General features: G+C 35.9%; 1 protein-coding gene across 12 annotated transcripts in view; it reads right to left on the reverse strand.

Annotated features, from left to right (window-relative positions):
• Positions 1-293: 293 nt before the first annotated feature.
• The window catches only part of LOC119541431 (zinc finger protein 596-like), a 101,877-nt gene continuing 81,989 nt past the window's right edge, over positions 294-20,181 (reverse strand). For 7 of the 12 annotated variants that reach the window (XM_037845393.1, XM_037845392.1, XM_037845396.1 and 4 more), the window contains 4 exons: positions 6,857-6,994; positions 5,115-5,241; positions 4,215-4,310; positions 294-3,703 (listed from right to left, as the gene is read on the reverse strand). In XM_037845393.1, coding sequence (XP_037701321.1) covers positions 2,589-3,703; positions 4,215-4,310; positions 5,115-5,241; positions 6,857-6,868 — 1,350 coding nt within the window. In that variant the 5' untranslated portion in view covers positions 6,869-6,994 and the 3' untranslated portion in view covers positions 294-2,588. Of the gene's footprint in view, positions 3,704-4,214; positions 4,311-5,114; positions 5,242-6,856; positions 7,523-20,181 lie in introns of those variants that run through there. The other 5 variants (XM_037845401.1, XM_037845402.1, XM_037845403.1 and 2 more) reach the window with 3 other exon arrangements.

Below are 20,181 nucleotides of genomic sequence, written 5' to 3' on the forward strand. Positions count from 1 at the left end.
TTAAAAACTACAACTGCAAAAGAAAATGTTGAACTCAAATACTGAAAGTGCTACAAACAGATTGAAAAATGGGACAATGGAGTGTTTTACAACTTATGTTCCCAAAATGCCAAAACAACTAAGAGATGGGAAATCATCTTATACCGGTTTCAACAAAGGGGGAAAGCAGATGTAATACAAAACCACCCCACAGATCGGTAAGAATGTAATGCATAGAAACATATGCATAAGTAATGCATAGAAATGTATCAGCACAAAAGTCACCAACATTGTCACAAACAATTCCTCTTCGGGAAATATCTATTTATTTTAATATAATTTAAAAACACTGTTGTGAATGTAAACACACTGTTCTACTTTTATTTATAATTCACATGCAGCAAAATTCACTTTTAGTGTACAGAATATCCTTTTGCCAAAGTGTACAGTCATGAAGCTACCGCCACCAAAAAGCCCCCTATTTCTTTGTCATCAACTGCTTCCCACACCCCAGCCCCTAGCAAGCACTAAGATATATTCTTGCCCTATCATTTTTCATTTGCCAGAATATCACCCAATGAGCTTGAGATCCTGATGAGACAGAGGCTGAGAATGATCCTATCAAAGAGGATGATAATGGACTTAACTTCAATGATACCCATGAAATAGCTGAATTTCCCGTAACTGCTTCTGCTGCTGGGTGGACCAACACTGAACTGGACATCAGTTCTGGCACCATGAAATCATGGGCCCAGGAAAAGGGATTACCTCTCAATAAATTTCTATATACTAGAAACTGAATTTTACTTTTACTTCAGATCCTGTGACATTCCTACACTTGATAATGGCCTCTAGTTTTGTTTTGCAAATATAACAGCTGTATGGGCCCAGGAACAGGGATCACCTCAATAAATTTCTAATATATAGAAATTGAATTTTACTTTTACTTCAGACCCCATGACATTCCTAGAATTGATAATGGCCTCTAATTTTCTTTTGCAAATATAAAAGTTGTTTCTATATACCCAAACATGCATTTTTCCCCCAAGTTTTCTGCTTTTTCTTACCACTCTTCAACAAATTACACTACATGAGTCCACTCTTATGCCTACATATAATGGAAGTTATGAGAGGACAACCTTTACTTGGTCTCTAGGGTAAAGCAATTAGTCTTTTAGTATTTATAAAATATGAGTAGTGATGAGAACAGAGATTCTTTTAGTGTCCCCAGTTTTAGTAGGAAAGCATTCACCACTCTTTTGAAAGTATGCTATTAGTGAAAATTTCTATATATGCATGCTCTGGATAATAACATTTTCAAAATTAACATTAAAGACTGGGTTTCCACATTTGGACCAACATAATAGCATTGCCTACGGGTCCTGTAGATCTTGGAATCTATTATCTCTTTGATTACTAATATAATTATTTCAGTGCGTTCAGACTGATAGTTCCTAATGGGCTAATAGAAAGGGGAAAATGGAATTATCTGGGCATCCACTTTACTCAGTGAACTACTGTGTGCAGGACCCTCTCACCCACTGATAATGTTGTTACTTAGATGAAGTTTAGTTCCCTCTAAGATCAGAAACAAAGTAAACATATCTGTTCCTAACCTTCAGATATTTAATCTCTGACCCAAAAAAATGTCCATCACTGATCCATTAGAGGGCAAGCATATAAGCATATTCATTTACTCTAGAAGACTCCCGAATCACAATCTTCACATTCTCTTATCCCCAAAACTAGAGCATTTCCAACACCAATCTCTATAACTCAGCCACTACCCAATAATTTGCCCAATCCCCTCAAACACTATTCCTCATAGATACAATAACTCATGCCCACAACCTCAATTTCTGAATAAATGATTTCCCAAGATTTCACACTGAATGCATTCTCCATCATGAAATTTCTGGATCTCTCCCAAGGGGATTCACATTGCTAATAAAGAATTTTATCTTATTTCATGTTTTCATAACTTTTCTCTCATTTCATATTTCTGTCATTATTCCTAAATTGAGTATTCTTTAGCATACAAAGTCTTGTGTTTCACTCAGTGACAGTGCACAAGAAGTACAGACCTAGTAATTCACTCCTATGGAGTTCACTCATTTTATTTAAAGGATAAATTACAAATTAAGGCACACCAATCTTTAGTACAAGCATAGAGTTCCTCATGTGCTCATTTCTCTGACTTGTCTATCTGAGTGGTAGATGAGGACTTTCCACTTCCATTATATTTCTATTGAGTTCTCTCATATGGTATATCATCAGCTCAACTACTAAGGGCTTTGCTACAAAGACGACATTCATTTTGTAAAAATTTCCTTATATTAACTAAAATAGTAATGATGACTAAAGAAACTATCATATTGATTACAAACAGTGTTTCTTCAGTATGTGAGTTCTCTGCTGTGTTTAAAGGTTGAAGACATGGATAAAACATCTTTCATATTCAAAACATGTGTACTGTGGGTTCTCATTCCATCTAAGGTCAGAATACTGACTGAAGGCTTTGATGACATTCATACATTTCCTCTCAAGTTTGAACAATTTCCTCTTGTCTAAGGATAGAAAATTAAGGTTTTCCCAGATAGGTGACACTCTTATGGCTTCTGTCCATTGTGTGTTCTCTCATGCTGCCTGAGGGCAGAACTATGAGCGAAAGCTTTCCCACATAGATGACATTCATGGGGTTTCTCTCCAGTGTGTGTTCTCTTATGTCGTCTGAGGGCAGAACAATCAATGAAGGCTTTCCCACATATATGGCATTCATAGGGTTTCTCTCCAGTGTGTGTTCTCTCATGTCGTCTAAGGGCAGAACAATCAATGAAGGCCTTCCCACATGTACGGCATTCATAGGGTTTCTCACCAGTGTGTATTCTCTCATGTCGTCTGAGGGCAGAACAATCAACAAAGGCTTTCTCACATAGACGGCATTCATAGGGTTTCTCTCCAGTGTGTGTTCTCTCATGTTGCTTAAGATGAGAACACTGACTGAAGGTTTTACCACATACATGGCATTCATACGGTTTCTCTCCAGTGTGAGTTCTCTCATGTTTTCTAAGAGAAGAGTACTGACTGAAGGTCTTCCCACATAGATGACATTCATGGGGTTTCTCTCCAGTGTGAGTCCTTTCATGATTTCTAAGAGAAGAGTACTGACTGAAGGTTTTCCCACATAGTTGACATTTATGTGGTTTCTCTCCAGTGTGAGTTCTCTCATGATTTCTAAGATGAGAATATTGACTGAAGGTTCTTCCACATAGATGACATTCATGGGGTTTCTCTCCCGTGTGAGTTCTCTCATGTCGTCTTAGGGCATAACAATCAATGAAGGCTTTCTCACATGTATGGCATTCGTAGGGTTTCTCTCCAGTGTGTTTTCTCACATGCTGTCTAAGATGAGAATATTGACTGAGGGCTTTGCCACATATATGGCATTCATAGGGATTACCTCCAGCATATGTTCTCTCAGGTTGTCTAAGATAAGAATATTGACTGAAGGTCTTCCCAAATAGATGACATTCACGTGGTTCCACAGCAGTGTGAGTTCTCACATGTTGTCTAAGATTAGAAAACTGACTGAAGGCTCCTCCACATACAGGGTTCACATCAATGAAGCTTACCAATGACATGAAGTCAGAATTGTCTTTCCTGCAGGTAAGTTGCATGAATATCATTTCTTGCTTATTACAGGCATTTTTCCTGCCTATAATTACTGGGGAAAAAAAGCACAATAAATTGTTAGAGTAGCGTTAGGGGAATGAAAATGTTGGAAAGTTCCAAATATCCCTGTCACTATGTTTCAAACATTGAGACTTGGTTGGAAAAGAATATCAAATTAAGGAATACTCTACAAAGAAGAAAACATTATAAGACATTAACAATCAGAGAAGATTTTGAGGGTTGAAATATGAGAAAAATAAGTTGCTGTGTCAAGGAGGGAGTAAGAGGGAAAATCTTCCAAGGCTAAGACTAAGACATAGTTCATTGTGTCAAAGTTTAATTCCAATAGTACATGAACATCCCTTTCCCAAAGTCAAAGAGACTTGAATACAGCTTGCTAAGTTTATAAAATAATGACCATATATGAAGATAATTTCTCCAATATCCTCTCCTGCAATTCAGAAATAATAACTCACTTAAGGAAACCTGAAGTTGGCATTTACAAGGACATATTAACTGACAAAGTCCCCTCCACTACTGATGCACAGGTTCCTAGAGCTCACCTGGACTCTGGTTTTGGAGAAATCCCATTCCTTCTCTCCACACTTCCTCTCCTTGTGCCAACTGGGAAGGCACATCTGATTTGCAGACCTGACATCCTGTTTGTAGGAAAAAAAGACACCTGGAATTTAAGTGTTAATAGTGCATTATCAACTCCATAGCAGGCTATCAAAGAGAAAGGTAAGCACTGAAGTTCAGCAAGGAAAAATTAGTTTGAATACAGAACAATGACAATACTTCACCAGCAAAAGGGTAACACCTGACCTTGTTCTCATTAATGGGAACCTCTTGTTGTTGCTGCCCATGCACAAGTGCAAAGAGAGACTGCAGAATCTTCCGTATTCTGAATGGGGAGAAATTCTATGATTCTGCAGTTATTATTTTCAAAAATAATCCAATAAGCATAAACTTCACAAAAAAATCTAAATTCTATGTGGAAATTGATATATGTGGTGTTTTTACTATTGTCTTGTGAAGCATCAGCACAGCCATTACAGAATAATTATGTCAAAATGTATAGTCCATTATTTATCCATTCAAAAACTATTCATTGACTTCTCAGCACTGCTCTGAGTGTTGGAGACTGAGATTCAAGAAAGACATTAAGTTGTGGTCAAGAAGTTTAAATTATATGAGGGTGAACTAGATGTAAGCAAAAAGAGTAGAAAACATTTCATGCAAGTGGTTGTATGTGTTATATAAAATATAAAATAATTTAAATGTATTAGCATAAAATATAAAAATATAAAGATTATGAAAAGGTTATACAATAATATAGAGAAGCTAACCTAGATACTTAGGATAAATAAATAGAAGATAATACGATAGACACATAGGTAGATAAGATAGATTAGATAGATGATAGGTACCTATCAGTGATGGATAAGTTTTCAGAGACTCACCCACTGAGATCAGATGATTGATATTCTCCAGCATCACTTCTCTGAACAGCTCTCTCTGGGATGTGTCTAGCAATGCCCACTCTTCCTGAGTGAAGTCTACAGCCACATCTTTGAAGGTCATTAACTCCTAAAATATCAGACAAATTTGGGTTCACACAAGGCCATTCTTATTAAAGTCCTGAGTGTGGTGCTCAAAATGACAGCACTGAGGAAGCAGAGACTGAAAATGTTTGGAGTTCCACTAAGATCACTCTCAATGCTCAAATGCAGTTTGCTTTTCAGATAAACTCACAGACACATAGACATTTTGAATACATACAACTCTACTGTAAAGGAATATCACATGACATGTAGTGTGATATACGCATGGAAATTTCCCAATAGATTTGTCCTCATGCCTTTCTGATGTTGATTATAATACTTGCTCTAGACATCCATAGCTAAAATGATCTTTTCTACCATTTTCAGGTAAATCTACAGACTCATCATGAGGCAAAAAATATCTATTATTTATATCAGTTTTAAAAAATAATTAGGGTTGGATTATTCCCATATATGGATGACCTCACTTTCCTCTCACTTGTAAAAGTGTTTATGTTATGCATTTGAACAGATCCAATGCGCTAATGTGTGAAGTGCTTTCTATCTAAATTCAATTATATGGTCTATTATTTATTAATGTGGCAGGGAACTTTGAAGCAATACCTAGAATTCTGCAGAACTGAACAAGTTTCATACAGAACTCTGGGTCATTTAAGCGCTAACACCCTCAATTCTATGTAACTCAGCTGTTTGTGATAATGTTAAATACAGCTGGTTCAGGATCACGAGTCAGGGACCCTTCAGACTGAAAGATGGCCCTAGTCTGACCATTCCTGTGGTAGAAGACCTCCCATTCTCAACATTTTCTGGGGCCTATACCAGTTTTCATTGTCCCTCTTATGTATTCATCTCATCTGTCTGCTCCAGATTAAAAGAAGCCCCTTCATTGCTTCTGGTCTCTTCAAGTCTTATAATAATTTCACACTGCCATAAATTTTATTCTTCCTAAGGGAACAATATTTCCTATACTTTGAATCCATGCATAAAATTTGAATAAAGCTGATTTATAAAAAACAAAGATGGGAAATTAGGAACAACAGTTGTAAGGAAAATTTTAGTTTTCTGTTTTTGAATATTTCAAAATGTGCAAAATATATTCTGCCAACACTTTAAGAAAATTAAAATTTGGGAAAATAATTCCTCCTTTCCTTTTATTTCCCAAAATAAATGCTCCAGTCAACAACGCATAGTTTTAAATGTCAGCATGTGTAAAGCTGGACTGACTGAATGTATCTGCTGAAACATCAGCATCCCAACTGACTGTTAACTTCTGCTTTTACTCATTTATTTCACTTACGTTCACTGTAAGCCTAAGCCAACTTCAGGCACTGACATGATCTGACTGCATTATTTCTTCCAATGAGGCCATGAGTTGGTTGAGAAAAAGAAAAATCTCTCATGTCTTCAGAGAATACACAACCTTAAACAAGGCTAGAAGAAACTATTGTAATCTTGGGAAGGAGATTACCTATTGCTGAGCCCCAAATTACCATAACTATTCTAGAGTCTGGATAAACTAAACTGAAGCTCAGATCCTTGAATAGCTAATGAATAGACTCAAAATGTTTATGCCACTAGGAGAAACCTCCCCATCTGCTGGCAACAGTGGTAGAACTTCAGCTAAAGAATTCCCTACTCACCTGTGGTTGCATTGTCAATAGCTCAGCTGAGAACTGTCTTCCTTTGGATTTTCACTAAACCAGACAAGCAATAGGTGAGCAAAGCTGAGAGAGGAGATAGAAACCTTCAGACTCAAGTCTTGACCACAATTCTCAGAGCTGAAAGAAAACAATTTCCAACCAAGAAACTTTATATCTAGTAAGATTTTGTTTCAAATACAAGGGACAGAGTAAGGCATTCCCAGATAAAACATGAGGGAGTTAATTACCACTAAATCTGCTATATCATCAAGGGTAAAGGGAGGTCTTCAGACTGAAAGGAAAGGCCAAGATACAATGGATCAAAGTGTATAGCTCTGGAAAAGGTAATATTATGGTTGACTTAAAATACCAGTACTATAATATTGTATTTTTTGTTATATAACTCCACTTCTTACAGCTGCTAAGATGCAAATTCATAAAAAGCAATAACAAATCAATGGTTATGAAATTACAATGTACAAAAATATAATTTGTAACAAGTGCAAAATATGGGCGTAGAGAACTGTTCTTGTATAGTATTGAATATAAGTTGGTATCTGTGCTGGTTTGAATATATTATGTCCTCCAGAAAAAGTCATATTCTTTAATGCAATCTTGTAGGGGCAGATGTATTAGTGTTGATTAGATTGTAATCCTTTGATTGATTCCATGGAAATATGACTCAATCAACTGTGAAACTTCTGATTGGATAACTTCCATGGAAGTGTTACCCTGCCCATTCAGGGTGGGTGTTAACTGGATCACTGGAGTCATATAAAGGAAGTTAGAGACAGAAGGACCTCAGAGCAACTGAGAGTGACATTTTGAAGAGCAACTGCAGCTAAGAGAGGACAAAACGCCCTAAGAGCAACATTTTGGAGCATGCCATTTTGAACCACCACTTGGGAGTAAGCAGACACCAGCCACATGCCTTCCAAGCTAACAGAGGTTTTCTGGACACCAGTGGCCCTCCTTCAGGAGTACCCGATTGTTGATGCCTTACCTTGTACACTTTATGTTCTTCAGACTGTAAATTTGTAACCAAATAAACCCCCATTACAAAAGCCAATCCATTTTGGTATTTTACTTAATGGCAGCATTAACAAACTGGAACAGATTCTGGTACTGGAGAATTGGGGTGCTGCTGAGTTTGCAAATACCAAACATGCTGTAATGGATTTTTAAATGGATAAGGGTAAGATTCTGGAAGAATTGTGAGGATCTTGATAGAAAAGGCCTAGACTACTTTGAAGAGACTGTTGGTAGAAATATGGACTCTAAAAATACTTCTGACGAGGACTTGAACAGAAATGGTGAATGTGTCATTGCAAACTGGAACGAAGGCAAGCCTCATTTTAAAGTGGCAGAAAATTTGGCAAAATTGAGCCCTGATGTTGGATAGAAGGCAGAATTTGAAAACGAGCTGGAATACTAAGCTTGAAGAGATTTCAACACTAAATATCAAAAGTGTGGCCTGGCTTCTCCTTGCAGCTTGTAGTAAAATGCAAGAGAGGGATAAGCTGAGAAATGAACTCTTGGGTTCTAAGAAACCAGAAACTGATAGTCTGGAAAACTGGGTTTCCAAAATGAGACTCCAGAAGCTACAGACCAACGTGAGGATTTAACCAAACATGGAACCCAACTGACATTTCAGGACAAGCCAGGATTGGAGATGGAGTTATCCAGAAAGGATTTGTGGAAACTCCTGTTGTCTGACAGTTTTGACCCCCGTGTGCTTCATGCCACACCAACCAGATATTTGCAAGATCTGTATATATGGAGCCACTGCCAGTCTGGACTGGAAGGGACATAGAAGGAACAAATTGAAGGAAAATTTCTTCAAGGACAGAATCATGGAAATTGAGTTCTGGAGTCAAGAAATCCCAGGCAAGAAGAGCAGGGCAACCCAGGGACATGGAAAGGGCAAGTTTGCCCCAGAGGCAGAGTGCAGGCCTTCGGCCTTGATTCTCAGGAAGAGTGCTTGCCACCCCAGGCCCCAGAAGAGAGGGTGGAGCACATTCCCCAGGGATTGGGGAGAGCTTGGCTACCACCCCATTGTTCAGAGAGGGGAGAGCCTTTGCCCCAGAAAGGCAGAGTCCGGGGTGGCACCCTGATGTCTGAGGAGGGTGGGGCTGAAAAGGTGTTCTCCCCAATGTGTGGATATGTTGGAGCACTCACCCCAGTGTTTGGAGAGAAAAGGGCTGCAATGTAAGCCTTTGCAAAGTGTGCAACTGCTGCTCTCTAAAGCCTCGAGGATACATCATTCTATAAATGACTCTCAGACTTTGAAATCTAATGGTGTTTGCCCTATGGGTTTTAGGAATTGTTTTGGTCCCTTAAGCCCTGTTTTCCTTACTGTTGATCCTTATGGCAATGGGAACGTTTATCCTATGACTGTCCCTCCTTTGTATATTGGCAGTAGATAACTTTTTCTAAGTTTCACAGGTCCACAGTTAGAAGGGAATTTGGCTTTAGGACATACCAGGCCTGTAACTGATTTTCATGAGATCTTGTACTTACCTACTGTTACTGAAATAATTTAAGTTTTTGTGATACTGTGATGGGATAAATGTATTTTGTATTTGGAAAGAACATATTTTTCTGGGGTTCAGGGGGTGGAATGTGCTGGTATGAATATATTATGTCCCCAGAAAAAGCCATATTCTTTAATCCAGTCTTGTAGGGGCAGATGTATTAGTGTTAATTAGATTGTAATCCTTTGATTGTTTCCATGGAAATGTGACTCAATCACTGTGAGTGAAATGTTTGGATAATTTCCATGGAAGTGTTACCCTGCCCATTCAGGGTGGGTGGTAATTGGATCTCTGGAGTCATTCATATAAAGGAATTTACAGACAGAAGGACCTCAGAGCATCTGAGAGTGTTATTTTGAGGGAGAAGCTCCAGCTAAGAGAGGACAAAACACCCCAAGAGCAACATTTTGGAGAATGCCATTTTGAACTACCACCTGGGAGTAAGCAGATGCCAGCCACAAGCCTTGTGGGTGCCTTACCTTGGACACTTTATGGCCTTAAGACTGTAACTTTGTAACAAAATAAACCCCCTTCATAAAAGCCAATCCATTTCTGATATTTTGCTTAATGGCAGCATTAACAAACTGGAACAGTATCTTATCAAATATGATTGTTATAGATTTAGGATATTAAGTTTTAACACCATGGCAACCACAAAGAAAATACATGAAAAATATTTTCAGAGAAATGTGAAGGACTCAAAATGGTACAATACAAAAAAAAAAAAATCAGAAGGACACATGGAAATAGGCATTAACAGAAGAACAGAGGGTCAAAAGGATAAAACTCATAAAAGACAAAACAGCAAAACAGAAAAAGAAAGTACTTGTCATTAGTTACTTTCAATGTAAATGGATTCACTCTCCAGTCAAAAAGCAGAGATTAGGAGGACCGATTAAAAAAAGCAATTAATCTTAAATTCAAATAAATAAATAGGTTGAAAGTGAAAGCATGGAAAAAGTAGATACTATGCAAGTAACAAACAAAAGAGAGCTGGGGTAGCTATACGAGTATCAGATAAAATATACCTGAAGTGAAAAATCATTACAAGGGACAAAGAAGGCCATTATATACTGATAAATGGGTCAATATGATGAGACCTACCAAACAATTATAGATATATATGCACCTAACAGCAGAACCTCAGACTATATGGAGTATATATTGACAGATTTGAAGGGAGAAGTAGATGTTCTATAATACTAGAAGATTTCAACACAACACTTTCAATAACAGTCCATCCACATATGAATAAATAAAAACTATGTGGTATATACATGCAATGGAATATTATTCAGCTATAAAAAGGAATGAAATTCTGATTCATGTGATAACATGGATGAACCTGAAAACTTCATGCTGAGTGAAATAAGCTAGGCACAAAAGGACAAATAAGATATTATCTCTCTGATATGAAATAATTTCGGGTAACAAATTCAGAGTCAGAAATTAAAACTTAAAAATCAAAATAATAACACTGTACAACACAGTGAACCCTACTGTAAATAATGGACTATAGTTCATAGTAAAATTATTAAAATTTCCTCTTAAATTGTAACAAATGTACATTAATGCAAGGGATTAATAACAGAGTAGTATATGGGAACTCTGCATTTTCTGTATTTACTGTAAACCTATAATATCTCTAATAAAAAAAAGATTGGGGCAGGCTGAAGAATCTATATACTTAAAGATAATCCAGCTGAAATCAGCCAGTCTGAGAAGGAAGAAAAAGTGCAGAAAAGTGAAAAGAGCCTGAGGATCTTAAAGGAACAGTTGGTGGTTTGGAACTGTATGTACTGCAGAAAAATATTTTCTTAAAGGTAGTCCATTTCTGTGGGTGTGGACCCATTATAAGTATAACTTTTTGATGAGGCTATTCAATTAAGGTATGACCCAGCTCAGCTCATTCATCATGGGTCTTAATCCTCTTCTGGAGTCCTTTAAAAACTATCAGAGAGAGAGAGAGAGAGAGAGAGGGAGACGTGAGAGAGAAGGTGAAATCAGAAGTCAAAATAAATGAAACCTGGAAGAGAACGGAGACCAGCAGGTGCTGCCATGTATCTTACAATGTGGCATAGGAGCCAAGGAACACCAGCAGCCAGTCTTCAGGAAGAAAGCACCACCTCGAAGAAGCCTTGATTTGGACATTTTTTAAGACCTCAAAACTGTAGGCTTCTAAGCTAATAAATATGTGCTGTTTAAGCTGAATCATTTCATGGTATCGGTGCTGAGCAACCTAGGAAACTGAAACAGATTTTGGTGCCAAGAGTCAGGTGCTTCTACTGTAAACACCAAACATGCAGAAAAAGTTCTAGAGTTGGATAATGGACAGAGACTGTAATTGTGAACTGTTTGATTAAAAAAAAGGCTTACTTTGCTTTGAAGAGACTGTTGGAAGAAATATGGATGCTACAGGTACTTTTGATGAGGTCTTAGATGGAAATAATGCATGTGTTATTGAAACTGGAGAAAAGGTGATCCTTATTCTTAAATGGCAGAGAAATTTGTGAAATGGAGCTCTTATGCTGGATGGAAAACAAAACTTAAAAGTGATGAGCTTGGATATTTAGCTGAAGAAATTTTCAAGCTAAGTGTGAAAGTGCAGCCTGATTTCTCCCTTGCAGCTCATAGTAAAATGTGAGAGGAAAGGGATGAGCTGAGAACTGAAATACAAAGAAAGAAAGAACAAAGAAACCAAAAATTGATGGCTTGGAAAATAAGTTTCAGCAAGGTGAGTCCCCAGAGAACAGTGCTCAGTGTGAGGGTTTAAATGAACATGGATCCAGTCAGCCATTTCAGTGTAAATCAGGATAGGAGGTGCAGCTATCAAGAAAATAACTGGAAAATTTTACTGTCTGATGAATTGGACCCCTGTGTATTACATGCAAAACCAACAAGTTTCAGATGAGATCTGTATGAATGGGACCACTGTCAACCTGGACTACCAGGCTGGAAAAAAAGGGACAGAAAAGGACAGATGGAAGGAAAAATCACATCAAGGGCAGAACCATGGAGGCTAAAGCCTGATTCAAAGACATCTTTTCAAGCCAAGAAAGCCAAGATTGTGCTAATCTTGTTACTGGAGTCCTTTGTAAATGGAATGAATATACATAGAAAGATAAAGCAACAGATAGAAGCTGAAAGCAATAAAACCTGGAAAAGAAGGGAGAAACAAGCAGACACCACGGGTCATGACATGTGGCAGAGGAAACAAGCATCACTGGCAGTTGGCCCATGGTTTCAGAATCTAGGTGGCTTCCTTCTAGGGCCTGTTAGCTAATAAATCCCCATTGTTTAAGCTGAACCATTTCATGGTATCTGCTTTGAGAAGCTTAGGAAACTAAAAACAGACATCAAACATACCAATATATGCATTGTGGAAGTCAAAGAAGGAGAAGAAAGGAAAAGGCAGAGAGAATAGTCACAAAAATAATGGCTGAAAACTTCCCAAATTTAATGAAAGACTTGTATAAACACATCCAAGACGCTCAATGAATACCAAACAAGATACCAGATAGAACCATACCATGACATGCTATAGCCAAACTGTTGGATGCAATGATAAAGAGAAATGTTACCAAAGATATATATAAAAAGGAAAGAAACATAAAACTGTGAGAGCCCTAATGTGAACTATGGACTAGAGATAATAGTATACTTATAGTGATGTCATTTCATTAATTGTAATAAAAGAAAAACAATACCTTTGTTAAAAATAGGGTAATCATGTGAGGGGGTAGATGGAAACTACTTTCTGCATGATTTTTCTCTAAACCCACAATTTGTTGATTTAAAAATGCCAACTAAATATCCTGTATCTGGCACTACTGTCTTATATTCACAGATTAACAAAAGCTGAGTGATAAGAGATGCTAAAGAATAGACAATAGACAGCAGTCACCTGAAGAAATAAAGATCTCCAGTCAAGGTAACAACATGCATAAATACAAATGAGTATACTTCCAATTTGGTTTATAAATCCACTTTTTACTTCCTACCTGATCTAAAACACAGCTGCATAAAATATAATCACAATTCAGTGATGTTGGACACATAATGCATAAACATGTAATCTGTAACAATAACTACATGAAAGTTGAGGGATGCAGAAGTATAGGGAACATAGTTTGTGTATAATATTGAAGTTAATTTAGTATCACAGAAAATGAGATTTTCACAGATTTAGTATGTTAAATTTAAGCCCTCTGGTAACTACAAAGAAAATATGAGAATATGCAAGCTGATTAAAAGAGAAAAAAGAGTATGCCACCAGGGGTGGTGTTTCAGTTTGCTAAGGCTGCAGGAAGACCAGAAATGGATCAGCTTGTATAAAGAGGATTTATTAGGTAACAAATTTACAGTTCTAAGGCCATAAAAGTATCCAAACTAAGGCATCAACAAGAGGATACCTTCACTGAAGAAAGGACGATGGCATCCGGAGCACCTTTGTCAGCTGGGAAGGCATAGCTGGTGTCTGCTGGTCCTTTGCTCCTTGGTTGCATTGCTTTCAGCTTCTGATTCCAGCAGCTTTCTCTTTAAGAATCTGTGGGTTCTCACTTAGCTTCTCTGGGGGCAAACCCTGGGCTTCATCTCTTAGCTTAACATCTCCAAACATCTTTCTGTCTGCATCTCCAGGTGTCTGGGTTTGTGTCAACTCTGAGTTCTCTTAAGGACTCCAGTAAACTAAGATTCACATTGAATGGACAGGGTCTCATCTCTGTGGAAACAACCTTATCAAAAGAACTTACCCACAATAAGTCTGCACCCATGAGTCTGGAAAAAGAGCATGGTTTTTCTGGGGGTACATAACAGTTTCAAACCAGCACAGGTGGGAAGAATGGAAAGATGGGAAAGTTTTAGTAATGGAAGGTAGTCAGGGCACCACAATATTGTGAATGTGATTCATCCTACCCAATGCTATGCTTGGGAGTGTCTAACATGGGAAAGCTTATGTTGTACATACGTTTCTGCACAAAATACTTAAAAAAAAAGAGCAACCAAGTAGATGAGGACAATTAAACGCAATGTGATCTTGAATGTGATCTAACAAAGGAGGAGAAAACACTAAAAGAGAAATTACTAGGAAATATAATAATGGAATACAGACTGTAACATTTACTATCCATGTTAAATTTCTTTAATTTGATAACTACATTTAAGAAGATTATGTAAGTGAATATTCTATTTCTTAGGAAATGTACATGGCAGAATTAAGTCTTCAACAAGCATGATGTATACAACCTATACTTAACTGTTCAGAAAATGTATTAAATAGATAAACAGGCAATTGAATAAACAGGTAAGTAGATGGATTGATGGATGTAAAATATGGCAAAGTTGAAAAACTGTTAAATTAGTAGATCTGGGGATCTAGGGTGAAATAGGTGTGCTGGAGGTCTCTCTATTAGGTTTGTATCATTTTTGCAGCTGTGCTGTAAGTTTGAAAGTATTTCAGAATGAAAAGGGTTTTTTAAAAAATCACTTGGCCATAGATGTGAGGGTTTATTTCTGAACTCTCAATTGTATCCATTATATATTTCTCTATTTGTGCTGGTACCACATGGTTTTGATTTGTTGTAGCTTTGTAATATGTTTGAAATCAGGAAATGTGAGAACTCCAACTCAGTTCTTCTTCTACAGGACAGTTTTCACTATTCAGGACCATCTGCCTTTTCATATAAATTTGATAATTGACTTTTCCATTTATGCAAAGAAGGCTGTTGGAATTTTATTGTTATTGTAATACACCTGTATGTTCCTTGGGGTGGTACTGCCATCTTAACAATGTTAGGTTCTCCATGAAATGGGGTGTCTATTTATTTACTTCTTTTTTAATTCTTTCAGCAATTTTGTGTAGTTGACTTGCAAAAGTCCTTTACATCCCTTGGTTAAACTTAATCCTCTATTTTATTCTTTTAGTTGCTATTGTAAATGAATTTGTTTTCATACTCTCTTGGAATGTTCACTGATGGAAAATTAAAACACCCCAAATTTTGTGCTGAACTTGAACTTGAACCCACTGATTAGTTCAAGCAGCTTCCTTCTAGATTCTTTTTTATTTCTATACTTAGGATCATATCATCTGTGAATCAGGAGAGTTCAACTTCTTTTCCAATTTGCATGCATTTTATTTCCTTTTCTTTTCTAATTTTTCTGACTAGAACCTCCAGTAAAATTTTGAGAGGCAGTGGTGAAAAAGGGCATCCTTTTCTAGCTCCCAATCTAGGGGTAAGTTTTGCTGTCTTTCACTGTTCAGGATGTTACCTGTAGGTTTTTCATATATGCCTTTTATCATGTTGACGATTCCCATGGTTTTTCTAATTTTTTTGCATATTTTAATCTAGAAATGTTGCTAGATTTTATCAAATGCCTTTTCTGGATCAAATGACATGACCATCTCATTTATTCCATTCATTCTTTAATGTGGTTTATTGATTGTCTTATGTTGAGATATCATTCCCTTCCTGTCATCAAGTCAAGTTGGTGATAATGCATAATTTTAAAATGCAGTTGGATTTTGTTTGCTAGTATTTTGTTGAGGATTTTTACTTCTTATATTCACCAGCTATATTGGATTGTATTTTGTTTTTCCTGAGATGTCTTCTACCGACTTTGGTATTAGAATGATGATAGGCCCATAGACTGCATTAGGAAAAGTTACCTATTCTTCAAATTTGGAAGAATTTGAGAATTATAGATGTTAGTTAATCTTAGAATATTTAGGAAAATTCACTGGTGAACCCATATCTTCCAGGATTTCTCTTTGGAAACAGGATTTTTTTTTTCCTTATTAGGAACTTGTGGGTTTTCAGAACAATCATACATTAAATACAGGATTCCCATATACTGCCCTATTATTAACACTCTGCATTGGTGTAGAACACCTGTTACAACTGATGGTAGCATATTCTTATATCTGTACTATTAACTCTAGTCCATGGTTTATCTTTGGGTTCACTGTGTAGTGCAGTTCCATGAACTTATAAAAAATTTTTACTGTTACCATATATACAATATAAGATTTCCCCCTTTTAATTATATTCATATATATTTCAGTGCTGTTAACTGCATTCACAATGTGCTACCATTACCATCACTCATTATGAAAACATTTCCCATCATTCTAAATAGGCATCCTGTAAATGTTAAGCCTTAACTTCCCATTCCCTATCACTACCACTTCCTGTGGTAACCTATATTCTGGACTGTGGTTCTGAGTTTGCTTATTCTAATTGTATCAAATCAGTGAAACAATATAATATTTGTTCTTTTCTGTCTGGATAATTTCACTTAACATATCTTCAGGGTCCATACATGTTGTTAAATGTAATAGGATTTACATCTTAATATTCAGTCTTATAACCCATGAACATGGTATGTCCTTCCATTTCTTTTGGGCTTTGATTTGTTTTAGCAATATTTTGTAGTGTTCTTTAAAATCCTTTACATATTTGGTTAGACTTATTATATATATTTGATTCTTTAGTTGCAGTTGCAAATGGGATTTTTTTCTTGATTTCTTTAGCCAGTACCATAAACCTTCTAGAAGAAACTACAGAAAAACATCTCCAAGACCTAGTGATAGGAGATAGTTTCTTAGACCTTCTACCCAATGCACAAGTAACAAAATAAAAAATAGATAAATGGTACCTCCTCAAAACTGAATACTTCTGTGCTTCAAAGGACATTGTCAAAGGCTGAAAAAGCAATCTCAATGTGAGAAAATATTTGGAAGCCACATATCTGATAAGTGTTCAATATCTAGAAAATATAAAGAAATCCTACAGCTCGACAATAAAAAGAAAAACAACCCAATTAACAAATGGGCAAGAGATATGAATAGACATTTTTCCAAAGAGGAAATGCAAATGTTTAAAAAGCATCTTCACAAGCTAGTAGGGAAATGCAAATCAAAACCACAATGAGGTATCATTTCACACCCACTAGAATACCTGCTAATAAACAAGAAAATACAAGTGTTCTAGAGGATGTGGAGAAATAAGAACACTTATTCACTGCTGGTGGAAATATAAAATGGTACAGGCACTGTGGAGGATGGTTTGGCAATTCCTCAGAAAAGCTAAGTATGGAGTTGCCTTACGATACCAAAATCATGCTACTCGGTATACACACAGAAAATCTGAAAGCAGGGATGTGAACAGACACTTGAACAACAATGTTCACATCAGCTTTATTCACAATTCCCAAAGAATGGAAACAATCCAAGTGTCCATGAACGTAAGAATAAACAAAATGTAGAATATACCTATGATAGCATATTATTCAGTAGTTAAAAGGAATGAAGTTGTCAAGCATGTGAGAATATAGATGAACCTTGAGGACATTATCCTGCATGAAGTAAGTCAGATAGAAAAGGACACACATGATCTCACTAGTATGAGCTAATGATAAGTAAACTCAGTCATGAAATGTAGAATATAGGTTACCAGAAGATAGAATGAAGGTAGAGAATGGGGAACAATTGCTTAATAATTGCAGAATTTTTAAACCGGTTGAACTTAAATGTTTGGAAATGGACAGAGGTGACAGTAGCACACAATTGTGAGTATAATTAACAGTGCTGAGTTTTATGTGAATGTGTTTGAAAGTAGTAGTTTAGAATCATTTATGTCAACAGAGGGAAAGCTAGAGGTTAAAATATGGGAATGCATAAAATAGCGAACCTTGTGATCGATAATCACTACAATTACCAGTATGAATGTAAATAAACCATTTCATAAACCAGAAAAAATGTACAGCACTTTTAGATGGAGTTAATAACAGAGTGGTAAATGAGAAAAAAAATGTACCTATAGCAAACTATGGACAACAGTTAAAAATAATAGCATAATATTCTTGATGTCATCAACCGTAACAAATGTACCACACCAATACTTGGAATAAATAATAGGGGACAGAAGGGGTATGGCATGTTTCAGGTTTCCTTTTATATTTTTATTTTTTATTTTTCTATTTGGAGTAACAAAAACATTCTAAAATTGATTTTGGTCACGAATGCACACCTATTTGATGATACTGTGAGCCATGGATTTTATACTTTAGATAGATTATATAGTGTGTGAATATATCTCAATAAAACTACATTAAAAAAAACAAACAAAAAAGGGCCATACTTTAAATATATTGACAAAGAAAGGTCAAATCTAAAGGATGATATATACACATCATGAATACACTAACCTAAAGACAGCTTTTGTGGCTATATTAATTTCAGACAGTAGACTTTATATCAAGAAGCATTATTAGAATAAATACATTTTATAATAATAGAAGTGTCAATTAACAAGAAGATACAACAGTCCTAAGTTTATATAAACTTAATAACATAGCTTCAAATTTGCAAATTAAAAGACGACAGGAGTAAAAGGAAAAATAGACAAGCCCACAATTACACTGAGGTTTTAACACAACTGTTTCAATATCTGATAAAACAGACAAAAATAACCAGTAAAGACTTAGAAGATTTAATAACGTTATTAATCAACTTGACCTAAATGAGTTAGCTAGAGCTCTGTATCCAATAACTAAAGAAAACACATTCTTTTTAATTGCACATGAAACATTTACCAAAATATATCATATGCCAGGCTATAAAGCAAGTATCAAAATTTTTAGATTAAAATCATATTTAGTATGTTCTCTGACCCTGTGGTATTCAACTAGAAATCCAACCAAAACCATAACCAGATTTTCAAATATTTGGTAATGAAGTAGCATGCTTCTAAATAACCTACAGGTCAAAGAGGAAATTATAATGGAAATTAGAAAATATTGTTAAATAAATTATGAAAATGACATGTCAGACTCATGGGATGCAGCTAAAGCAAGGTTCACAGGTAAAGTTATACCCAAATGCATATATTAGTAAAGAAGAAATGTTGGAAAGTTAGTGACCTGTGATCTAAGTTACGATCTCAAGAATCTGGAAGAAGAAGACCAAATTGAATCCCAAGAAAGTAAAAGAACAGAAATAATAAAGATAAGACCAGAAATCAATAACTAGAAAATAAAAATACAAATAAGAGAAAATCAATAATGCCAAAAAACAATACTTTTGAAAAAACTTAGTAAAATCATTATACCCCTCATATGACAAATAAAAGAGAGAATGAAGAGATAGAGATGGAAGAAGGAAGAGAAAGCAAACTACCAATATCAGGAATGAAAATCTGAGGATAAATGAACAAGTTTATGCCAATAAATCTGACAATCTGGATGAAATGGACAAGTTCCTTGTAAAATGTTACTTACCAAAACTGTCACAAAAAGAAAATCTGAATTATCCCACACGTATTAAAGGGATTAAATCTGTAATTAAAAACCTTTCCAAAACATGTAAATACAGATAGCTTCATGGCTCAGTTCTCCTAATAATTAAAGGAGAAATAATATCATTCTTTAAAAATCATGAAGGAAGAGAGAGGGCACAGTTGCCAACTTGTTTTATGAGGATACTATAAGCAACATATTAAAATATTCTTTCAGGAATGCAAGGTAGTTTTAACATATGAAAATCAATGAAATTCAGTACATAAACAAAGAGGAAAAACCCTAGCATTATCTCACTAAAGGGAAATAAAATGGATAAAAATCAACACTTATCACACTAGGCATAGAAGGGTGCTTTCTTAATCTTATGAAGTGTATCTAAAGACATGTTCAGGGTTAAATTTGAATACTTTCCTTCTGAGATCAGGAACAAGTCAAAGGAGATTCATTATTATCATATCACCTCTTCTAGTCTACATTGTCCGAGAGGTTCTAGAA

The sequence above is a fragment of the Choloepus didactylus genome, chromosome 8 (genome assembly GCF_015220235.1).
Source record: "Choloepus didactylus isolate mChoDid1 chromosome 8, mChoDid1.pri, whole genome shotgun sequence".
Classification (NCBI taxonomy): Eukaryota; Metazoa; Chordata; class Mammalia; order Pilosa; family Megalonychidae; genus Choloepus; species Choloepus didactylus.